The following is a 21,909-nucleotide window of genomic DNA, read 5'->3' as shown; positions in this document are numbered from 1 at the left end:
TGCTCATCAAACCTTTTTGTGGCAGTGCCTAAAATGGCTATCCTAATTTAGGCCAACTCTCATACTAAACTAAAAGTCATTAGCTTTTGTAAATAAAAAATAAAACTGAAAAAAAGTAAAAGGAAAACAACTCCCCCCCTCCCGACTGGGCCTTGGCCCAGTTGGCCGTGTGGCCGAGCGGCCTGTCGGCCCAGCCCCGCGCGCCCCTGGCCTACTAAGCCCCGCACCCAAAACCCTAATCGCTATCCACACTCCCTCGATCCCCTTCCCCTGCCCGATCTGGATCGCCCCAGATCGTAGCCCCCCTGATGCCACCCAACCCCTTCGCCGTCAACGAGCCCGCGCCCAGCGGTCGCTCATCCCCGACGTCGGCCCGCCACCTCGATGCCGCACCCGAGCCAGTGACCTCGCGCACCCTAGCCTCCCCCTTGCCCTCGCGCCTGGCCGCGCAGGGGCCAGGCTCACCGCCTCGGCGCTCGTCGGTCGTCGCTCATCCCGACCGCCTCTTCATCGCCGGACCTCGTCGGGGCTCCCCCGAACCCCTACCACGCCGGATCGTCCGCGTCTACCTCCTTTGCCCCGCCGGTCGTCATCGACGACCCACCACCACCACCACTGCTTCTCCGTCTTCATCGGGCGCGCTCCTGTGCTCACTGTGAGCTCCCGGTCCTGTGTGGCCTCTCCCCCTTCTCCCCTCGCCCCGTAGCTCGGATGTAGCCGAGGCCGCATCGTCACCACCGTCCGATGTCATCATCATGGCCATCTTCGGCCGTCTCCACATGAACGACTCGCACTCCTGCGCTTGCCGCGCCGCGTTGGTTCTGTGGGTGGTCGTAGAGGCCCATTTGGTCGCCGGGGCGCATTCCGGTGGGTCGGCTGCGCCCCTGTAGCACACCGCCACAACCTGCCTCACTGGACCCGAGCGGTCTAAACTGTCGCCTGGGCCACTGACCGGTGGGCCCAGGTCATTAACCAGCTAACTAGCCACTAAACCTAACCCTAAAACTCTCATTGACATGTAGGCCCCGCACTTAATTAAACCGTTTTATAAGTTAAAATTAACATGTTAATTAATCAGACACTAACAGTGGGTCCCTCGTTAATTAAACCTAAATTAAAACCATGTTAAAAGGAACTGTCTATGACACACGGGACCCACTTGCACTATTCACTCGATGACCAAGTCAATAGCTGACTGTGCTGTTCACTTTGACTGGCCCCACATGTCATTGACTGTGGCTGGCTCAGTCTAAGTGCAAAAGTGTTTCATTATTTATATTTGAAATTATTAATTAAATTAAATTTGTGATTCTAGAAAATAAATTAAAACTTTGAAAATCAATATAAAATAATCTGTAACTCGAATGAAAATACTTTGTACATGAAAGTTGCTCAGAACGACGAGACGAGTCCGGATACGCAGCCCGTTCGTCCGCCACGCATCCCTAGCATAGCGAACACGCAACTTTCCCCCTCCGGTTCATCTGTCCGAAAACGCGAAACACCGGGAATACTTTCCCGGATGTTTTCCCCCTTCACAGGTACCACCTCGTACCGCGTTAGGGCACCCCTAGAACCGCTACTTGTCATGTCATGCATTGCTATGCATATGTTTGCTCAATATTTATTGTTTCTTCCCCCTTATTCTCTTGCTAGACACCGAGATCGACGCCGTTGCTACCCAGTACGACCACGGTGTTGACGACCCCTCTGTATTGCCAGAGCAACCAGGCAAGCCCCCCCCCCATGATCACCAGATATCGCCTATTCTTCTCTACTTCTTGCATTAGAGTAGTGTAGCATGTTACTGCTTTCCGTTATCCTATCCTGATGCATAGCCTGTCCTTGCTACTACTGTTGTTACCTTTACCTACAATCCTAAATGCTTAGTATAGGATGCTAGTGTTCCATCAGTGGCCCTACACTCTTGTCCGTCTGCCATGCTATACTACTGGGTCGTGATCACTTCGGGAGGTGATCACGGGCATATGTGATATACTTTATACTGTTACATTACTTATGATACTGTTCGGAGTTGGGGGCTAAAGGGGCAGGTGGCTCCATCCCGGTAGAGGTGGGCCTGGGTTCCCGACGGCCCACGACTATTACTTTGTGGCGGAGCGACATGGCAGGTTGAGACCACCTAGGAGAGAGGTGGGCCTGGCCCTGGTCGGTGTTCGCGGTTATTTCAAGATAACACATTTAACGAGATCTTAGTATTTGATCTGAGTCTGGCCACTGGCCTATACGCACTAACCATCTACGTGGGGACAGTTATGGGCACTCGACGTTGTGGTATCAGCCGAAGCCTTCGTGACGTCAGCGACTGAGCGGCGCGCGCCGGATTGGACTGGAACGCCTGCTAGGCTAGGTCTGCTTCCGGCCGCCCTCGCAACGTGCAGGTGTGCAATGGGCGATGGGCCCAGACCCCTGCGCCATAGGATTTAGACCGGCGTGCTGACCTCTCTGTTGTGCCTAGGTAGGGTTGCGACGTGTTGATCTTCCGAGGCCGGGCATGACCCAGAAAAGTGTGTCCGGCCAAATGGGATCGAGCGTGTTGGGTTATGTGGTGCACCCCTGCAGGGAAGTTGATCTATTCAAATAGCCGTGTCCCTCGGTAAAAGGATGACCCGGAGTTGTACCTTGACCTTATGACAACTAGAACCGGATACTTAATAAAACACACCCTTCCAAGTGCCAGATACAACCGGTGATCGCTCTCTCACAGGGCGACGAAGGGAGGATCATCGGTTAGGATTATGCTAAACGATGCTACTTGGTGAACTTGCCATCTACTCTCTTCTCCTGCTGCAAGATGGAGGTTACCAGAAGCGTAGTCTTTGATAGTACTAGCTATCCCCCTCTTATTCCGGCATTCTGCAGTTCAGTCCACATATGGTAGCCTTTTCCATTTGATACCAATGCATACATATGTAGTGTAGCTGCTTACTTGCGTGTACTTTGGATGATTACTCACGGTTGCTTTGATCCCCCCTTTCCCCCTTTCTATACTCGATTGCTGCGACCAGACGTTGGAACCCAGGAGCCAGACGCCACCGTCGATGACGACTACTACTACTCGGGATGTGCCTACTACTACGTGCAGCCCGCTGACGACGACCAGGAGTAGTTTAGGAGGATCCCAGGCAGGAGGCCTGCGCCTCTTTCGATCTGTATCCCAGTTGTGCTAGCCTTCTTAAGGCAAACTTGTTTAACTTATGTCTGTACTCAGATATTGTTGCTTCCGCTGACTCGTCTATGATCGAGCTCTTGTATTCGAGCCCTCGAGGCCCCTGGCTTGTAATATGATGCTTGTATGACTTATTTTATTTGTAGAGTTATGTTGTGATATCTTCCTGTGAGTCCCTGATCTTGATCGTACATGTTTGCGTGTATGATTAGTGTACGGTCAAATCAGGGGCGTCACAAGTTGGTATCAGAGCCGACTGCCTGTAGGAATCCCCCTTCCACACTCCTTGGCCGAAGTCGAGTCTAGATATTGCAAAACTTTTTACTAACATGGCCGTGTGTCTTATGGGCTCACATCACCATTTGGGTGGTATTAGGATCTTTTACTCCTCGATCTTTACTCTGGGACTCTGAACTCTCTTCTATTCGGGTTAAATGATTTTACTAATTCTAATTCTAGGATCTCATAACCACTTCCTGCCGGAGAGCCCCTTACTACAGATGATCACATGCTGCCCAGAAGATTTTGAAGATACTCTTCGATGCTTCTCGAGACCCTTATACCCTCTGCCTTTTTCAATTTCGTATTACAGGTATACCCATATGGATAACGACATACACTAGTCGTTCATACAATCATTCTTCGTCGATCTTGTTATTAAAAGATACCCTGAAATTCTCTCTATTGATCAGAGAATACTTTGTGCCTACTGCATTCCTTGCCACATGAGTACCCCTATGGATAATTCCTCGCACTTACCGAGTATTCGCTCATCCCCAGTTGTTCATGTGTTTCACAAAGGACTTCGATATACCATTCGTTCTTCCAAAAATCCTCCGCAGCCTATTTCTTTTGAAATTCTTGCTTGTTGGCATTATGAATAATCTCATAAGTCTGGTAATCTTATTGGCATCCTTGGCCATTATCATTTTGAGTCCGCTAATTCAGTATGTTGCGAATACTCGCAATCCTCAATAAGGTCCTAGAATTCATCCTTCTAGCTCAGACGTCATTTTAAAGATGAGCTGGATCTCGAGCAATCTAATTGACATCAGTTATTCCCCTAAGCCTACTCGACTTATATATCCTTAATTAGAGGCCTTGCTCCTGATCCCTTGAGTTAGAAATCTTAATCCCTTTTCCTTTGAGATTTGAATTACTCAGTTGTTTCTATAATCCAAAGCCTTTGCTTTGTTTCGTCCTCTGATCGTGTGCCGATGCTCACATCAGACCCGTTATGGACCGTCAGATCCTTCATTGAATTATCATCCGCTAGCGTCCTTCGTGCAAAAACCTCAATGAGTTCTTTCCTTGTTACATAATGACATTGGTAAATCCTATTCTCTGATTTGGCCAACCATGCTCTACTTTCGAGCTGGTGATATTTACTCTTGAAGCATGAGGTATATGTTGCTAAGATGCCCCGATGGGTTGAACCTATACCTTCCCAAAAAAACCGTATGAACCTGACTATTTTCACAAGTCATACCCTTCTGGTGTTTTACCAGATAATTTTCTACCATACAACTTCTTCGAGGATGAGAAGTGAATGAAAGATTATGCATTGAGGAAATGGGAGTCAACCTTGAACTTTGTGTTCATGCCCATGGACCCGATGTGGAACTTATCATGGAAGCTTCTTGAAAAACTTTCAATTAGTTGTATAATTCTTCCGGTGTCTTTGAATTGGATCCCTTGCAACTATAGTTTCGGCCATATTGATATTCCTTGATTCCTTTTCTCAGACAATTTAAAGTACTTGTCTTTTGCAGATCAATACACTTGTCAACCCTCTATTTTTCTCTACCTCCGAGTATTACCCTCTGGTATCTTGATAATATCATCGAACCATGTTGCTTATTGTGAGCCTTCATCGAGTATTATTCCTCAACGATTCCAATGTTTCCTGGTTCCGAGTTGTTAGTCACTCGAGGACACCGATAACTAAATCGGGTCCGCACCACGATTAAACAACTCTTAGTAATCTCCTTTACTCGTGAGTTTGTACTCGAGCATGTCAATCCTAGCCTGATCGGCTATCACCTTGTGCTAAATTTTAAACTGTGCCACCTGGTCCTTATTCCCAAAGCACAGCTTTCGACGATGAGCTAAGCTTACGCCAATCTTCCTTGTCATATCATCTCGCCTTGAATAGCAAGCTTGATTTCGAGTTTGTGTCGTACCCGTGGTTCCAATAACCTTGCGCTTCATCATTCCTTTAACTTGATGTCATCACCAATCGATTAAATCTTCATGAAATCTCTCGACACATGTGTCGTGATCATCATCAGCTTCTGAGGCCTTCCAAGATATCTATTGAATTCTTGATGAGAAATACCATCCTTTGCCCTCAATGATTTGTGTTATCATCGACCACTTTATTACCTTCCGTTCAACACAAACTTGTCCGTGTTTTGTGTTATACTTTGAGTTCCTTGCTATCCAGCAAATTGTTCTTCTTTACCTTGGAGTATTACCATCTTTTATGTCAGGAATGTCATGAGAATTTCACCACCTCTTATGAATTATTGATGTAGGTGATGCTTCTCACCATCACCATTCTTTTCATGGCCCCCGTGTTCCAACCGGAATACCGACAAATGGACTGTGATGTGAAAAATTCAAAACTTCTAGCAACCCTATTGCTTGTAAGCTAATAAATGATAGTTACCTTCTTTGTGTTTTGGATATCGAATCACCCTTCTATCATTGATCTTGCTACCTAAGCCCATATCTCGGGTGCACCTTTCAACCAATTATCAGTTGTGTATGTTTTCCTTGAGCATACATTATTATATCACTTGATATGACAAATGTTACCTCCTTCTTCACATAATTGTGGCCATCCATCTTTTTGGAAATCCCAATGAATTGTCACTGAGTCCATCAGCCACCTCCTCATCCTCTTCTTGGTTTTAATGATGGACTCTTGTTTCGAACTTGCTTCCATAGTTCATTTCCCGATGATCTTATAATGTCATCTCGTCAATTTGTGTCGCACCTTTTTCTGCTCAGGCATCCAGAGTCTGAGGTATCCTGACACTAATCAGATCTGAATCTTGGTCAGGTATGATGGTCGAAATATATTTTCAAGAGTTATAACATTGGTCTTTATATGACCCGGTAAGGTGATGTCATGCCTAGCACACCTGGCCGAAGGCTCTATTGTTATAGTTTTCCTTTTCAGCTAGGTTAAACACTCTTCCATGAGGAAATTGTAAGACTTATTCTGCCAGTTGTTCCTGATGAATCCTTTGTGTATCCAAAGTCTGAACTTTGCTTGAATACCACGCCAACGCTATCTCGAAGCATGTCTATGGTACTCCATTTTTCAACAAGGAACATTTGAAGCCCAATGCTAAATGGTTCTCGCTCAATTATCCAAACACCATTGTATGGGTAATGTCATTAAATTCCTCTCACCTTACCTAAAGAGTTTTCTACATTATATCCTTTCATGGATATCATGCTCTGCTTGTCCTTGGGAAGGATATACTCCCTTCAAATATGTGTTAAATCACATTTTCCTTTCCATTGTTTGGTTTGAACCTTTCTTGTAATCTGACTTAACTTAGCAGTGATAATTCCCTGCTTAGGTAAGCACCTTGTTGTACCACGCGGTCAGTAAGACCCTATTACTATTGTTGATGACATTCCGGTAACCACCGATGGACGAGAACTTTGCCTATTGGTCCGCCTTGTTCAACGAGCAGGAAAATGGTTCTCTTCGTCCCTCGCCCTTCGTAACGACATTGTTGCCGACATAACTGATAGGCTACACTCTGACATGTCTTGCTATCATGACCGTGCAAGATGTCAACGCCCTTCCTACTTTTAACCACATCGTGGGCCCATAACCCATAGTTCCACAGGATCGAAACCTGACTCTCCTGTACACCCCTGTTTCCATAGTTATTCCTCGCGCGTGGTCTCATATGTAATTCACGAGCCACCTTCCAAGAGATCATCAATTGTGCTATCAGACACAATACTTATTCCTGTTGCTTTGAGCCCCTTTCACGCCCTGTTTCAGGCATCGAACGCTTGCCTGGCCGCTCGAAAATTCCCATAATACCTCCTTACTTTGCTCTCGATATTTTCGAAGGGTTTAATTCGAGAGTTACTTTCCGCCTCCTTCCCCGATGTTAGCTACCAGATAGTCAACCGTGCAGAGTTCCATTCTTTCGGTATACCCCTTATTCTTTAGTAAGTACGATGGAGTTCCCGAAGAAAGGATGCCAACTTCATCACGATGACCTGAAGAAGAGAAATGAAGACATCAATGTAATGGGTCGACCTCTTCGAAGAGCAACCTAGACCGAGAAGATCCGTTAGATTTTTCGTAACCCAATCCCTCCCCCCTTACTCCCCTCCTAAATCTCGGGACGAGATTTCTTGTAGTGGAGAATTGTGACGCCCGGGTAATTAAGCTACAGTAAACCTTTGTTAATGATGCCAGGTCATCGTGATTAAATTTTGCTAAACCTCACATGTTTCAAAACTTAGTTCAAATACAAATTCAAATAACAAGTCAAATTATAGTTTAAAAAAATGAATTAAAAATGTTCAAAGGGGACTAACTAATTATCAAATAGCATCCAACATTATATAAAATATTTAATTACCCTAAAACAATTAAAGCGGTGACCAAAACAACCTCATTAATCCACTTTCATTTATGCACAATTCAAATGCTCATCAAACCTTTTTGTGGCAGTGCCTAAAATGGCTATCCTAATTTAGGCCAACTCTCATACTTAACTAAAAGTCATTAGCTTTTGTAAATAAAAAATAAAACTGAAACAAAAAAAGTAAAAGGAAAACAACTCCCCCACCCCGACCGGGCCTTGGCCCAGTTGGCCGTGTGGCCGAGCGGCCTGTCGGCCCAGCCCCGCACGCCCCTGGCCTACTAAGCCCCGCACCCGAAACCCTAATCTCTATCCACACTCCCTCGATCCCCTTCCCCCGCCCGATCTGGATCGCCCCAGATCGTAGCCCCCCTGACGCCACCCAACCCCTTCGCCGTCAACGACCCCGCGCCCTGCGGTCGCTCATCCCCGACGCCGGCCCGCCACCTCGATGCCGCACCCAAGCCGGTGACCTCGCGCACCCTGGCCTCCCCCTTGCCTGCGCGCCTGGCCGCGCAGGGGCCAGGCTCGCCGCCTCGGCGCTCGTCGGTCGTCGCTCATCCCGGCCACCTCTTCATCGCCGGACCTCGTCGGGGCTCCCCGAACCCCTACCACGCCTGATCGGTCGCGTCTACCTCCTCTGCCCCGCCGGTCGTCATCGACGACCCACCACCACCACTGCTTCTCCATCTTCGTCGGGCGTGCTCCCGTGCTCACTGTGAGCTCCCGGTCCTGTGTGGCCTCTCCCCCTTCTCCCCTCACCCCGTAGCTCGGATGTAGCCGAGGCCACATCGTCACCGCCGTCTGATGTCGTCATCATGGCCACCTTCGGCCGTCTCCACATGAACGACTCGCACCCCTGCGCTTGCCGCGCCGCGTTGGTTCCGCGGGTGGTCGTAGAGGCCCATTTGGTCGCCGGGGGCGCATTCCGGTGGGTCGCCTGCGCCCCTGTAGCACACCGCCACACCCTGCCTCGCTGGACCCGAGCGGTCTAAACTGTCGCCTGGGCCACTGACCGGTGGGCCCAGGTCATTAACCAGCTAACTAGCCACTAAGCCTAACCCTAAAACTCTCATTGACATGTAGGCCCCGCGCTTAATTAAACTGTTTTATAAGTTAAAATTAACCTGTTAATTAATCAGACACTGACAGTGGGTCCCTCGTTAATTAAACCTAAATTAAAACCCTGTTAAAAGGAACTGTCTATGACACACGGGACCCACTTGCACTATTCAAGATAACACGTTTAACGAGATCTTGGTATTTGATCTGAGTCTGGCCACTGGCCTATACGCACTAACCATCTACGCGGGGACAGTTATGGGCACTCGACGTCGTGGTATCAGCCGAAGCCTTCGTGACGTCAGCGACTGAGCGACGCGCGCCGGATTGGACTGGAACGCCTGCTAGGCTAGGTCTGCTTCCGGCCGCCCTCGCAACGTGCAGGTGTTCAATGGGCGATGGGCCCAGACCCCTGCGCCATAGGATTTAGACCGGCGTGCTGACCTCTCTGTTGTGCCTAGGTAGGGCTGCGACGTGTTGATCTTCCGAGGCCGGGCATGACCCAGAAAAGTGTGTCCGGCCAAATGGGATCGAGCGTGTTGGGTTATGTGGTGCACCCCTGCAGGGAAGTTGATCTATTCGAATAGCCGTGTCCCTCGGTAAAAGGACGACCCGGAGTTGTACCTTGACCTTATGACAACTAGAACCGGATACTTAATAGAACACACCCTTCCAAGTGCCAGATACAACCGATGATCGCTCTCTCACAGGGCGACGAAGGGAGGATCATCGGTTAGGATTATGCTACACGGTGCTACTTGGTGAACTTGCCATCTACTCTCTTCTCCTGCTGCAAGATGGAGGTTACCAGAAGCGTAGTCTTCGATAGTACTAGCTATCCCCCTCTTATTCCGGCATTCTGCAATTCAGTCCACATATGATAGCCTTTTCCATTTGATACCAATGCATAAATATGTAGTGTAGCTCCTTGCTTGCGAGTACTTTGGATGAGTACTCACGGTTGCTTTGCTCCCCTTTTTCCCCTTTCTATACTCGATTTCTGCGACCAGACGTTGGAACCCAGGAGCCAGACGCCACCGTCGACGACGATTACTACTACTCGGGAGGTGCCTACTACTACGTGCAGCCCGCTGACGACGACCAGGAGTAGTTTAGGAGGATCTCAGGCAGGAGGCCTGCGCCTCTTTCCATCTGTATCCCAGTTGTGCTAGCCTTCTTAAGGCAAACTTGTTTAACTTATGTCTGTACTCAGATATTGTTGCTTCCGCTGACTCGTCTATGATCGAACTCTTGTATTCGAGCCCTCGAGGGCCCTGGCTTGTAATATGATGCTTGTATGACTTATTTTATTTGTAGAGTTGTGTTGTGATATCTTCCTGTGAGGCCCTGATCTTAATCGTACATGTTTGCGTGTATGATTAGTGTACGGTCAAACCGGGGGCGTCATAAGGTACATCTATGTATGATGAGATCATATTCATTCTTCGTGAAATTTCAAATGATATTGCTATGGAAGTGGTGATTATGGGTTGTTGGAGCATCTGGATGACCAGGAATGACAAAATCTTCAGAAAGGCAGTGACTCACTATGGAACATGGAAGCATTACCTCAGAGAAGGACTTGAAACTTCTAGACTTTGAGCAAAGCAGAAGAAAGCTGATGTTATTACCAGTTGGATAGTACAAAATCTTTAATTTCTTCCATGATTCCCAAAACTGGTGTTGGTTGATACACTTTAGTTTGACTGTTTTTAGCCTTTGTAATTGTACTTTGTTTTATTTATTAATATAGAAAATACAGTAAAACGATTGTTCTACGGTTTCGGCTCAAAAAAATTGTAATTGCTAGTAGCAGCAACAACCTGTAATCTCCTCAGGACTTGATCATGTATGTGGACAGGAAGACGTGGTCGCGATGAAACACCCAGCAGCGGAGCAACGGCTGGTTCGAAACTGACGCGCGTGTACACATGGTACACGTTGATGTCTTTATGGCCTGTGTACTAGCGATTTGACGGCGGTGGCACAGCGGAAGTTTGTGTCCGCCTCGGTGAAACCTGTGATTGACAGATCGTCGCTGCATGGACGCGCAACCCTAACTTCTTTTGAACTCGATCTCATATACAAACCTTGCTCTAATACCACTTGTTAGATAAAACAAATTAAATGAGACACTAGAGACACAGATTTAACGTGAAAAATGCTATCAGGAAAAAAACAAGGACGCACGAAGGCGCAATTCACGATGTGAAGTAGTATTACAAGCATGATATGACAAACTGTTTTTAGATACGATTACATGGGGTATATATGAGGGTAATATATAAAAGTCCTTGAAGGATAAATAAACGAGTTGTACTCATACGCGTAATATGGGGAAAGGAGACATGCGCTTCCATGGGTGCTGTCGGTGTTGTATGCTGCCACCGCCAACGGATGCAGACGAAGATTTCAGGCAAACGTGGTAATTTGCACACCGGAGGAAGGGGAAAGGAGACCTTGATTCTTGCTCACCATGGTGAGCTTTCGGAACGCAACCTTGAGGTCGGCATCGGAGCACATGTTGTTCAGCCCCAACCCAACATACAGATCGCCGCCACTGGTCCAGGCTCCCCGCATCTGTCAACGCCGGTGGCCATGCCACGTGCCTCGCCAGCCGGAGAGCCCCGAGGCTTCACAAGTAAGGAGGAGGAGACCCCACGGTTAGCGAAACAGCCTCGACCGATTCCAACTCAACAAAACCACCCAACCAAATCCACTTTGGGTGAGTACCGAATGAGTTGGTTTTGTCAAGTGGTTAAGTGAACCATTTTATACTTTAGGAGGTTATGTGAACCATCGATTTTGTTCAGGGAATAAAATGGACTTGTTTTTGTTATAAATCGATTAATACAAAAAACATCAAAGCAAATCTAGTAGGTTTCAGTTATGAGGGTTCTCATCGTTGCGACCATATATAAAAGAACTAAAGCTGCTAAGCTAGCGTTGCTGCCATGTGTTTGAAGTACTTTTGCGTGAGTGCTTCCTAGTTGATGCGCGTTCGCTTTTTAATTGGTTCACTACTGGCCTTTTCTATTGTGTTCGTTATCTTTTCTTAACACGGTATCTCTATGAATACACACTCACACACATCCTGTCTTTATGATAACCTTCGAGATACCGAGCCAGCACAACAACTTAAGATTGACGAAGTCACCTTAGGCGCCTCTGTAGTCGACAGGAAAGTCTTCTCCCACTGAACGAATATTGTCGGAGAGCATGAAATAAATTCAAAAAAATGTGAGCACTAGTGTTAACACAGTCAACGCAGATGCTCCTATATACACACATACATTCATCCCTATGAACGCACGCGTGCAAACCCTACCCCTATAACGTTGTGAGTAGTATAAAGCATATCATTTTTTGCTCATTTTACCTTCTATATAAAGTTAGGTTAATTATGAAGCGATATCCAGATTTATTTTATACAGTCCACCATAGGACAAGCAAATCAAAGAAAATTATGTGCCTTAGAGTATCCAGGTTAGTACCATTTAGACCATGAGAGTTAGGATTTTGATTAATGACACATCTCTAATTCCAATCCGCATGCGTGCTATTTTTAACGACTAAGAGTTACGAGATGCAACACATATTACTCAAAATATCTTGTATAAAGAAATCAACAATGCATGCATATGCTTACACACACACACCTATGAAGGCACACTCTACCTTTATGAGAATCTTCAAGATATTGAGTCGACACAACATCTTGAGATTGAGAAAGTCACCGCAGACGCCTTCGTAGTCGACATGAACGTCTCCTCCAACTGAACAAATGTCGCTACAGAGTCTGAAATAAGTCCAGAAAAATGCGAGCACGAGCGCCAAAATAGTACAACGCAGATGCTCACATATACGCATATACACTCATCTCTATGAACGCACACACACTCTCTATCCCTATAAGACTATGAATAATACACAACTTATCATTTTTACTCATTCTACCTTCTAAATAAAGTTAGGTTAATTATGACGCGATACCTAGCAACTTCTTTTTTGTGGGACACCACATGATAAGGAAATCAAAGAAAATTATTTGCTTAGAGTATCCATGTTTGTACCATTTAGACTATGACAATTAGGCTTGATTTTGATTGATGATGCATCTCTAATTCCGTTGCTCATGCATACTATTTTTCACGACTAAGGGTAACGAGATGCAACAGATATTACTCAAAATATCATGTATAAAGAAATTGTCAATGCACTTTAATTTCAAAGGTTCTATCGTTTTACTAGAGTATTTCCTTCAATTTATGTTGTTTTGTGAACTAAAATTTGTATGCATTACATGAAACAATGACATTGTTGGGTTTTTGACTGAGCTGCAGACACCGAGCCTAAAATAGTGGACCTTTGTATAAAGGTTAATCCTTCCTATTTTTAATTCACCTTTTATGTTGTTTTTCCTTCTTATGTATTTTGCTTCGTTCACTAATATAAATTTCCATCTGTTGCAGGATGGGTTATTATTTGTAAAATTCTGATCTCTAATATGTATACTGGAGCAATTTTCCTTTGGTTGGCAGGAGCTTCATTTTGTACAACTTTTGGTTGCACTCGACGATTTTCAAACTGTGACTATCTTGGTAGGAACAGCTTTGCCTAGAAATTTTAGATATATAGTTGAATGTTTGTAACCATGGATGAGTTGTTGTTTTTTGGTATCTTTTGGCATTTATCTAACTTAAATTGGCTTGTACATTACCAATTGTTACCTCGCTTACCCACTGTCTCTTATTCTTTTACAAGAAAAATAATGAAGCCACACACATGGGCGTCACCACGGGCGCGGCGTGCTGCCGCGCCTCAACCTGCTAGTAACTATCATATTCAGTTCTTCCAAGTATCTTTTTTCTTGCGATGATGTATTGGAGGTTTAGATCTTAGCGATCCAAGAAGGACTATTGCTAGCTCTACAATGAAGCAATCTACCAATTGATATTGGAAGCGGCAGTTTGGAGACAGCCAACATGGTGAAAAGTGAAGGTACAAACAGATCGAAATACGCCTTTCTTGTTAGAGAAATTAAAGATAGTATGATCGAATATAGTTCTTGTATTACTCATATTCGACGAAGTTGTAATAATTCTAGTCATGTTTTGTAAATTTTGGGAGGACTTGAGGCCGAACTGCTGTATGACTTGGGTCTGCACCGGAGGTCGTTTTGAATGCTGTTAAGCGTGACTCTACATGTGTTTTAATTGAGTAATACAAGAATTCTTCCGCGAAAACAAAAGTAACTATGAAGACCGGTTACGAATTGACAAAGGAACCTTTTGTTGTTTACGAATTGTGCCAAAACATTTTCTTTTTGAAATGTGGTAATCTTTGATGACATGCCATCATCTTCTTTGAAGTGACCTAGAGTTTCTATTTCTTTGCCTACACCGCTACAAGTGAGTGGTGACGCATGCTAGTCGCCGCACCGAAAGGTAACGGCGCGCGTGGTCATGGTGACTACTAGTTTGGTCATCTTATTTCTGGGTGAGCTTAAAAACCACTACCAGTTTATCAAAAAATGGCAACCTATATACGTGTCCCTAGAGTTTGTTGGGATGGTATGTGAACCCATATCGGCAAAGTGGGTCGTGGCATGCACACCTGAAAGACGACGCACTTGCTGCTCCGAAAGCACTCCAGGAATGATGGCAGTAATAAGGCCAACTTCATCACGCGGTCTTATTCTGTTCGGCCTCGTCCGTTTAATATAAAACAGACAAACGAGGTGGTCCAGCACGCAACGGTCCAGACTCATTTGGTTTGTTTTGTGTCTGGATCAACTCATTTCGCACGCAAATTTGCGCCGGGTTTGGGTCGCCGCGGACACCTGAACGGATGCGCCGCTCGTCCGCGTCTGGCCGCGTGACAAGGCGGCCACCTACCTCCCACCCGCCAACATCAATGCACACGGGCGGCTAGCTCCACCTGTCATCGGCCCAGTGGAAGGTCGCCGTCTTTCTTAAATGGGGAACCAGTGGACCGGTCGTCGTCCATACTGCCCCACTCTATCTCGCGGCCTTCTCGAAACCCGACAGCGCGAAAACCCTAGCCTCCTCCGTCCTCGAGCTCGCTTGCCAGCCACCTCGAAGCCATGGGCTTCTGGAACCGTAAGGGAAAGCACGACCGCGAGGCCGGCTCCTCGTCGAGGCGCCGCGCCGGCTCGTGAAGGAGGAGCCCGCATCACCACCACGCCGGGCACCCGCGCCGCCCGCGTTTTTCATCGCCCCCACATCCGCCGGCGAGCACGACCGGCATTACATCCGTGCGTCGGTGTGCCGCCGTTATTGGGAGACGAGGACGCCGCTCCCCTGGAGCGACGTCCACCTCCCCAACAACTGGCACTTGTCCGACGACCGTGTGCCGATCTCGCCCGTCCCGGCGAGCGGCCATGCGTGTCGTGAAGAGACCAAGCGCCGCCGCCGCCTCCTCCCCGACGACCTGTACTACAACGACAGGTACGCCCCGGACTCCTCCCTCTGGGATACCTGGCTCAAGGACGAGCACGGCGTGCGGCGTGCCTGCTTCTTCGCCGGCACGGCGTCTGGGCCGCGGCGGCCATGTCGGGAGCGCGCGGCGCCCGCTCCCCAGGAGCGCGGGCATAGGCGGGTGCGCGGTCTCACGCCCACGCCGTCGTCGTCGCCTTCGCCGTCTCCACCACCACCTCCTCGCATGACAGAGGAGGAGGAGGCTCGTCGCATGGCGTGTGTCATGAAAGACTCCATGTCAACGCACAATGAGCGCCAGTGGGAGGGCCTGGAGGAGACGATGGCCTGCTCCGCCGCCGGTGAGGTAGCCATCCCCGAGCTGGAGATGGTGGCGCAACGGCATCGACGGGCACGGGCAGGAGCGACGACGACAACGCCGGCGGCCACTGAAGACGGCGACGGCGACGGCATCAACAGGCACGGGCAGGAGCGTGCTGGCGGCGGCCGTTTTTTATTTTCTTTTTTAGTTTAATTATATTAAGTTGGACGTAAAATTAGGCCGTTTTGTGGCCAGACCCTTTTAAATTTTTTAAACTGCGTTTATTTACTTTTTAAAGTCATTTTATTTAAGTTTTTATGTTTTTTTAAACACGTCCACGTGAACAAGATTTGAGGTGCAGCCACGTGCTGAACGCACCCACGATTTATCGAATAGACGCGGACACAAACGAATCCATTGTCACCTTAAAGAGACAAAATTCGGTCAGACCCAACATTCGTTTTGGGATCCAAGGGTGGAGTTGGCCTAAGTAGCCGGAGGAAATCTTAGCGCCACGGAGGATCCCACATTCCCACTACTTGTTCAGTGGAACTCTTCCCCTATAAATAAAATGGCCATGGAGAAGAACTTCGTGGAGCCAGCACTCGTCTCGACGACAACGAACCTCCACACGCGCGCACTTCTAGACGTGGGTGTCATGGCAGCCATGGCGGGTCCGGCGGAGAGGAAGATAAAGGTGTGGGAGCTGGTGCTGCGGTGCCTGGTCGGCGGCTTCGGCGCGGTGGCGGCGGCGCTGGTGGTCACCGACAGCCAGACCAGGAACTTCTTCTCCCTCGAGCGGAGGGCCAAGTACACCGACATGAAGGCGCTGGTGCTCCTGGTGGCCGCCAACGGCGCTGCCGTCGGGTACAGTCTGCTGCAGGCGGCGCGCTGCGCCGTGGCGATGGCGAGGGGAGGCGGCGCGCTGGTCATGAGCAGCAGGGCGCTCGCCTGGTCGGTCTTCTCCGGCGACCAGCTGCTGGCGTACGCGATGCTGGCCGCGACGGCGGCGGCGCTGCAGTCGTCGCTCCTCGGGAAGCTCGGCCAGCCGGAGCTGCAGTGGATGGGGATCTGCGGCCTCTACGGCGCCTTCTGTAGGCAGGTCGGCGCGGGCATCGCGTGCGCCGTCGTCGCGGGGCTCGCCGCCGTGCTCCTCGCATCCTTCTCCGCGTTCAACCTGTTCCGCCTCTACGGCGGCAACAAGGGAAGCAGTAGTACTAGAAACCGCGCAACGTGGTATTAGGATAGAGAGTCAAGTCAGTGAAGATAAATCGATCTCAGCTACCGTTCACTTTTATAAGTGGTCTCACACAACTAAAAATAAGCTATTTTACATCTAGTCTAAAATGTCTTCAAAATTTTATAAAAGTGGACGAAGGGAGTACTTCCGATTTCAGAATGTAGAGTGGATCATGAGATCGATCGGTGAATCCTTCTTAACTTTTCCTGGTTTGATTTCAACAAGCTGAACTGAAGACATCGATCCTAAAGCATTGGGGCTCCTAGGTTAGGACTTCGGACCCTGGTGTTCTGCACCAAAATACGTAGTTCCCTTTCCAATTAGAATCAAAATATGGTGTTGGCGTGAAGCTCGTGTATATGTGAAAGGGCCCACTTTTCGTAGAGCACGCACTAGTGCACTACCGCAAGACACGCGTGCTGGTAGTCCACTGACCCTTCGGGAAAAGAAGATCATGATGTAAATCGCAGCGAAAGGTTTAATAGGCGACATTGTGTATCATTTTATTGATAGGGAAAAGAGAGTTACAGAGTTTCATTGTTGCATGCCCAAAGTACGAACACTAGAAGGCGTAGATTGGGATGTCATGAGCAGGCAGAACGTCTGCGGCGGGGTTGTATATCATTTCAGCGATTAGAATGTCGCTCCTCCCGTGGCCCCGTGTCTAGTCACGCCAACGTCTGCGGCGGCGTCGCGTGTACAAGCGGTTGCGACTGCCGGGGAGGGGTTAGAGCAACTCAATGCAAACGGACGCGTGTGTTAGATTATTACTTGCCTCTCAAGTTATCTAGTCCTAGTCGTATTGTAATAGATCTAGTTGACTTGTAAATCTTTTATATATACTGTTCTATGCGGCTGCAATAATCAATCAACAATAGTTTTATTCAATCTTACATGGTATCTTAGAGTTTCTGGTCCTAGGGTATGGCTCCGCCGCCCACCCCACCACCGCTGCCACCGTCTGGCTACTTCGAGCTCCTGGCCGCTACCCACGCCCGCGCCGCTGCCGCGGCTTCCTCCTCCTCTGCCCTAGTTCTACCACCACCACCACACATGTCTCCGGTGCTCTCCTTCACCGATACAATCTCCAATATTAGTCCCTATATCCCCATTACCCTCGATCTCACCTCCCACAACTATTACCATTGGCGCCACCTCTTCGAAGTTCACCTCGGGCGCTGCAATCTTCGCTCCCACGTCGACGCCACCGCCGTGCCGCAATCCCATGATCCCCAATGGGTCAAGGATGACCTCGCTATCATCCAATAGATCTACATGCGTGTCTCCACCGAGATCTTCAATCTCGTCTTTCGGGAAGCCGCCACCGCCGCCGGTCTCTGGGCGGCCCTTCAGCAGTTGTTCCAAGACAACGTCGATGCTCGCACCAATCTAATCCATACCGAGCTCAGGAATACGGTGCAAGGCGACTCCTCCCTCAGTGTCTATTGCCAACGCCTCAGGTCCATCGCCGACGAACTACGTGAACTTGGTGATCCCGTTGAAGACCGGCAGCTTATCAACATCCTCCTCATCGAGCTCAGTGAACAGTTCGACAAGCAGGCTTCTTTTCATACCCATGATGCGCCCCCAGCCAACCTTTGCCGAGGTGCGATCCATCCTCATTGGGCCGACCGTGCTCAAACCAACAAGGACGCTCGCCCTCAGCTCTTTGCCACTGTTCCGCGCGGTCCAGCACCCGCGACGCCCCCTTCACCAGCGGTGCCTTCTTCCTCGGCCGCGCCCGCTCCACCGCCAGGCTGGCGTCCCAGACCTAATTATCGCGGCAAGAACCCCGTCTACCGACCGCCTACGACGCGATCGGTGCTCACTCCTTTACCTTCGCCGGCCCCAAGTGCGCCAACAATAGCTAATCCACCAGCAGCTACGCCTTGGCGTCCTCCACATGATCCCTGGACGGGGCTCGTCCAAGCTTGGCACATGCCATGGTCCTCTCCGGCTCCCCTCGGCGCCCCACCGGCTTACACCGGTGCCTGGCATCCCGGCGTGCGGCCCCATACTGGTACCCCAGGACTCCTCACGCCTTGCCCGCCGACTCACGCCTACCATGCTGCTCCATCATATGGCGCTCCTACTATGCTGACGGCGGCCACTACTACACCCCACAGCCGGCCCTGTTGCCATCGCTGTCGTACCAGCCGGCCCTGCTGCCATCACCTCCACCGTCGGTTCTACTGCCCTTGCCGCCGTACCAGCCGGCCCTGCTGCCTACACCGACATCTGCTACACCACCAAGCTGGGACCAAGCCGCCTTCATCCAGGCCGAACAATTTTGCCTCCCAAGGCAACACAGTTATGGCTTGGATTTTCGATTCCGGTGCTTCTAGTCATATGTCTGCATCTAGTACGTTTCTCTCCTCTTGCACTTCACCACTTTTAAATCCATCACCCTCGGTGATGGTTCTTCTATACCCATCTATTGTGTTGGTCAGGCTCAACTTCCCTCCACCACCAAAACTCTTATTCTTCGTGATGTACTTGTTGCTCCTGCCCTTATCAAAAATTTAATCTCTGTTCGTCAATTCACATGTGACAATCTTGTTTCTGTCGAATTTGACCCCTTTGGCTTATCTGTGAAGGATTACTAGACCAAGGTCGAGATCACGCGGTTCAATAGCTCCGGTGACTTATACTCTCTCAATGGTGTTCTTGTCGTTGCCTCTCCAACCTCCATGATGGCATCTGTTGATCTCTCGCATAGGCGTCTAGGGCATCCCAACCCTGCAGTTTTAGCATCTGTTCTTAGTGAATTTACTGTACCTTGTAATAGAGATTCTCATGATTCCTTCGTTTGTGAGTCATGCCAATTAGGCAAGCATGTGCGTCTTCCTTTTAGTTCGTCTAGCGCATCAAGCACTTAACCCTTTGAATTAATACATTGTGATCTCTGGACATCGCCCATTGCTAGTGTCTCTGGTTTTAAATACTATCTTGTTATATTAGATGATTTTACACACTTTGTCTGGACCTTACCTCTCTGCAACAAATCCGATGTTCACGTTCTCTTTCTCAATTTTCAGCGATACGTCTTCGTGCACTTCTTTCTCCCTATTCGTTTCATACAATGTGATAATGGTCGTGAATTTGATAATGTTAAAAATTATACCTTCTTTCTTAACCACGACATTCTTCTCCGTTTTTCTTGTCCCTACACTTCTCCTCAAAACGGCAAAGCTGAATGTTCTCTTCGTACAATAAATGATATTAATTGTACCCTTTTTCTAAAATCTTCCATGCCTTCCCAATACTAGGCTGAGGCTCTCCACACCGCTACATATCTTCTTAATATCTGTCCCACAAAAGCCAATCCCAACGTCACCCCCTACTTTTCTCTGTTTCTGTGTCATCCAAACTACTCCGACATTCATGTTTTTGGTTGCCTCTGCTTTCCTAACACTTTCGCTACCACCGCTCATAAGATCTCTCCCCGCTCTCTCCCGTGTGTTCTCCTCGGTTTTTCGGATGAACGCAAAGGCTATCGCTGCCTTGACTTATACACCTGTCGGGTTCTTGTATCTCGGCATGTCACCTTTGCCGAACATATCTTTCCATTTGCTCAACATACTTCTCCATCACAACTCACTACTTCCCCACCTAACCACCCTCCCACTCATTTCCCTTTTTATGCTCCTGCTACCTCTTGAGCACTGCGTTGGTTTTTTCTTGAAGAGGAAAGGGTGATGCAGTAGAGCAGCGTAAGTATTTCCCTCAGTTTTTGAGAACCAAGGTATCAATCCAGTAGGAGGCCACACACGAGTCCCTCGCACCTACACAAACAAATAAACTCCTCGCAACCAACGCGATAAAGGGGTTGTCAATCCCTTCACGGTCACCTACGAGAGTGAGATTTGATAGATATGATAAGATAATATTTTTGGTATTTTTATAATAAAGAGAAATAAAGATGCAAGTAAAATAAATAGCAAAGGAAATAACTAAGTATTGGAAGATTAATATGATGGAAAATAGACCCGGGGGCCATAGGTTTCACTAGAGGCTTCTCTCGAGAGCATAAGTATTACGGTGGGTGAACAAATTACTGTTGAGCAATTGACAGAATTGAGCATAGTTATGAGAATATCTAGGTATGATCATGTATATAGGCATCATGTCCGAGACAAGTAGACCGACTCCTGCCTGCATCTACTACTATTACTCCACACATCGACCGCTATCCAGCATGCATCTAGAGTATTAAGTTCAAGAGAACAGAGTAACGCTTTAAGCAAGATGACATGATGTAGTGGGATAAACTCATGCAATATGATATAAACCCCATCTTGTTATCCTCGATGGCAACAATACAATACGTGCCGTGCTGCCCCTACTGTCACTGGGAAAGGACACCGCAAGATTGAACCCACAGCTAAGCACTTCTCCCATTGCAAGAAAAGATCAATCTAGTAGGCCAAACCAAACTGATAATTCGAAGAGACTTGCAAACATAACCAATCATACATAAAAGAATTCAGAGAAGATCCAAATATTGTTCATAGATAAACTTGATCATAAACCCACAATTCATCGATCTCAACAAACACACCGCAAAAGAAGATTACATCGAATAGATCTCCACAAGAGAGGGGGAGAACTTTGTATTGAGATCCAAAAAGAGAGAAGAAGCCATCTAGCTAATAACTATGGACCCGTAGGTCTGAAGTAAATTACTCACACTTCATTGGAGAGGCTATGGTGTTGATGTAGAAGCCCTCCGTGATCGATACCCCCTCCGGCGGAGCTCCGGAAAAGGCCCCAAGATAGGATCTCATGGATACAGAAAGTTACGGCCGTGGAATTAGGGTTTTGGATCCGTATCTGGTAGTTTGGGGGTACGTAAGTATATATAGGAGGAAGGAGTACGTCGGTGGAGCAACGTGGGCCCCACGAGGGTGGAGGGCGCGCCTGGGGGGTAGGCACGCCCCCCTACCTCATGCCTTCCTCGTTTATTGCTTGACGTAGGATCCAAGTCCTCTAGATCATGTTCGTTCCGAAAATCACATTCCCGAAGGTTT

General features: G+C 48.1%; 2 protein-coding genes and 1 long non-coding RNA gene across 3 annotated transcripts; all 3 read left to right on the top strand.

The window, feature by feature from the left end:
• The first annotated feature begins 265 nt into the window (after nt 1–265).
• Nucleotides 266–3,351, top strand: LOC147970656 (uncharacterized). The gene is made up of 3 exons (XR_015603250.1): nt 266–655; nt 1,657–1,731; nt 3,030–3,351. It is a non-coding gene; the product is annotated as an uncharacterized LOC147970656 (long non-coding RNA).
• Nucleotides 3,352–16,195: 12,844 nt separating this feature from the next.
• Nucleotides 16,196–17,416, top strand: LOC125555771 (CASP-like protein 2B1). The gene has a single exon (XM_048718626.2). The coding sequence runs from the start codon at nt 16,211–16,213 to the stop codon at nt 16,880–16,882; it is 672 nt and encodes a 223-aa protein (XP_048574583.1). The 5' UTR covers nt 16,196–16,210; the 3' UTR covers nt 16,883–17,416.
• A 738-nt stretch (nt 17,417–18,154) lies between these two features.
• On the top strand, nt 18,155–18,654 carry LOC147970655 (uncharacterized). Its single transcript, XM_087523547.1, has 2 exons — nt 18,155–18,485; nt 18,530–18,654. The coding sequence occupies exons 1-2, from the start codon at nt 18,155–18,157 to the stop codon at nt 18,652–18,654; spliced, it is 456 nt and encodes a 151-aa protein (XP_087379673.1).
• Nucleotides 18,655–21,909: the final 3,255 nt, after the last annotated feature.

This window comes from Triticum urartu, chromosome 5A, assembly GCF_056163025.1.
Source record: "Triticum urartu cultivar PI428250 chromosome 5A, HENAU_Tu73, whole genome shotgun sequence".
NCBI lineage: Eukaryota > Viridiplantae > Streptophyta > Magnoliopsida > Poales > Poaceae > Triticum > Triticum urartu.
This window is presented reverse-complemented; position numbering and strand designations above follow the sequence as displayed.

Bases quoted from the DNA above. Each gene is read 5' to 3' on its own strand.
- LOC125555771 (XM_048718626.2), top strand. From the start codon at position 16,211: ATGGCCATGGAGAAGAACTTCGTGGAGCCAGCACTCGTCTCGACGACA.
- LOC147970655 (XM_087523547.1), top strand. From the start codon at position 18,155: ATGCGTGTCTCCACCGAGATCTTCAATCTCGTCTTTCGGGAAGCCGCC. The intron at 18,486-18,529 runs GTGCGATCCATC...CAAACCAACAAG, and splicing joins CCCAGCCAACCTTTGCCGAG to GACGCTCGCCCTCAGCTCTT.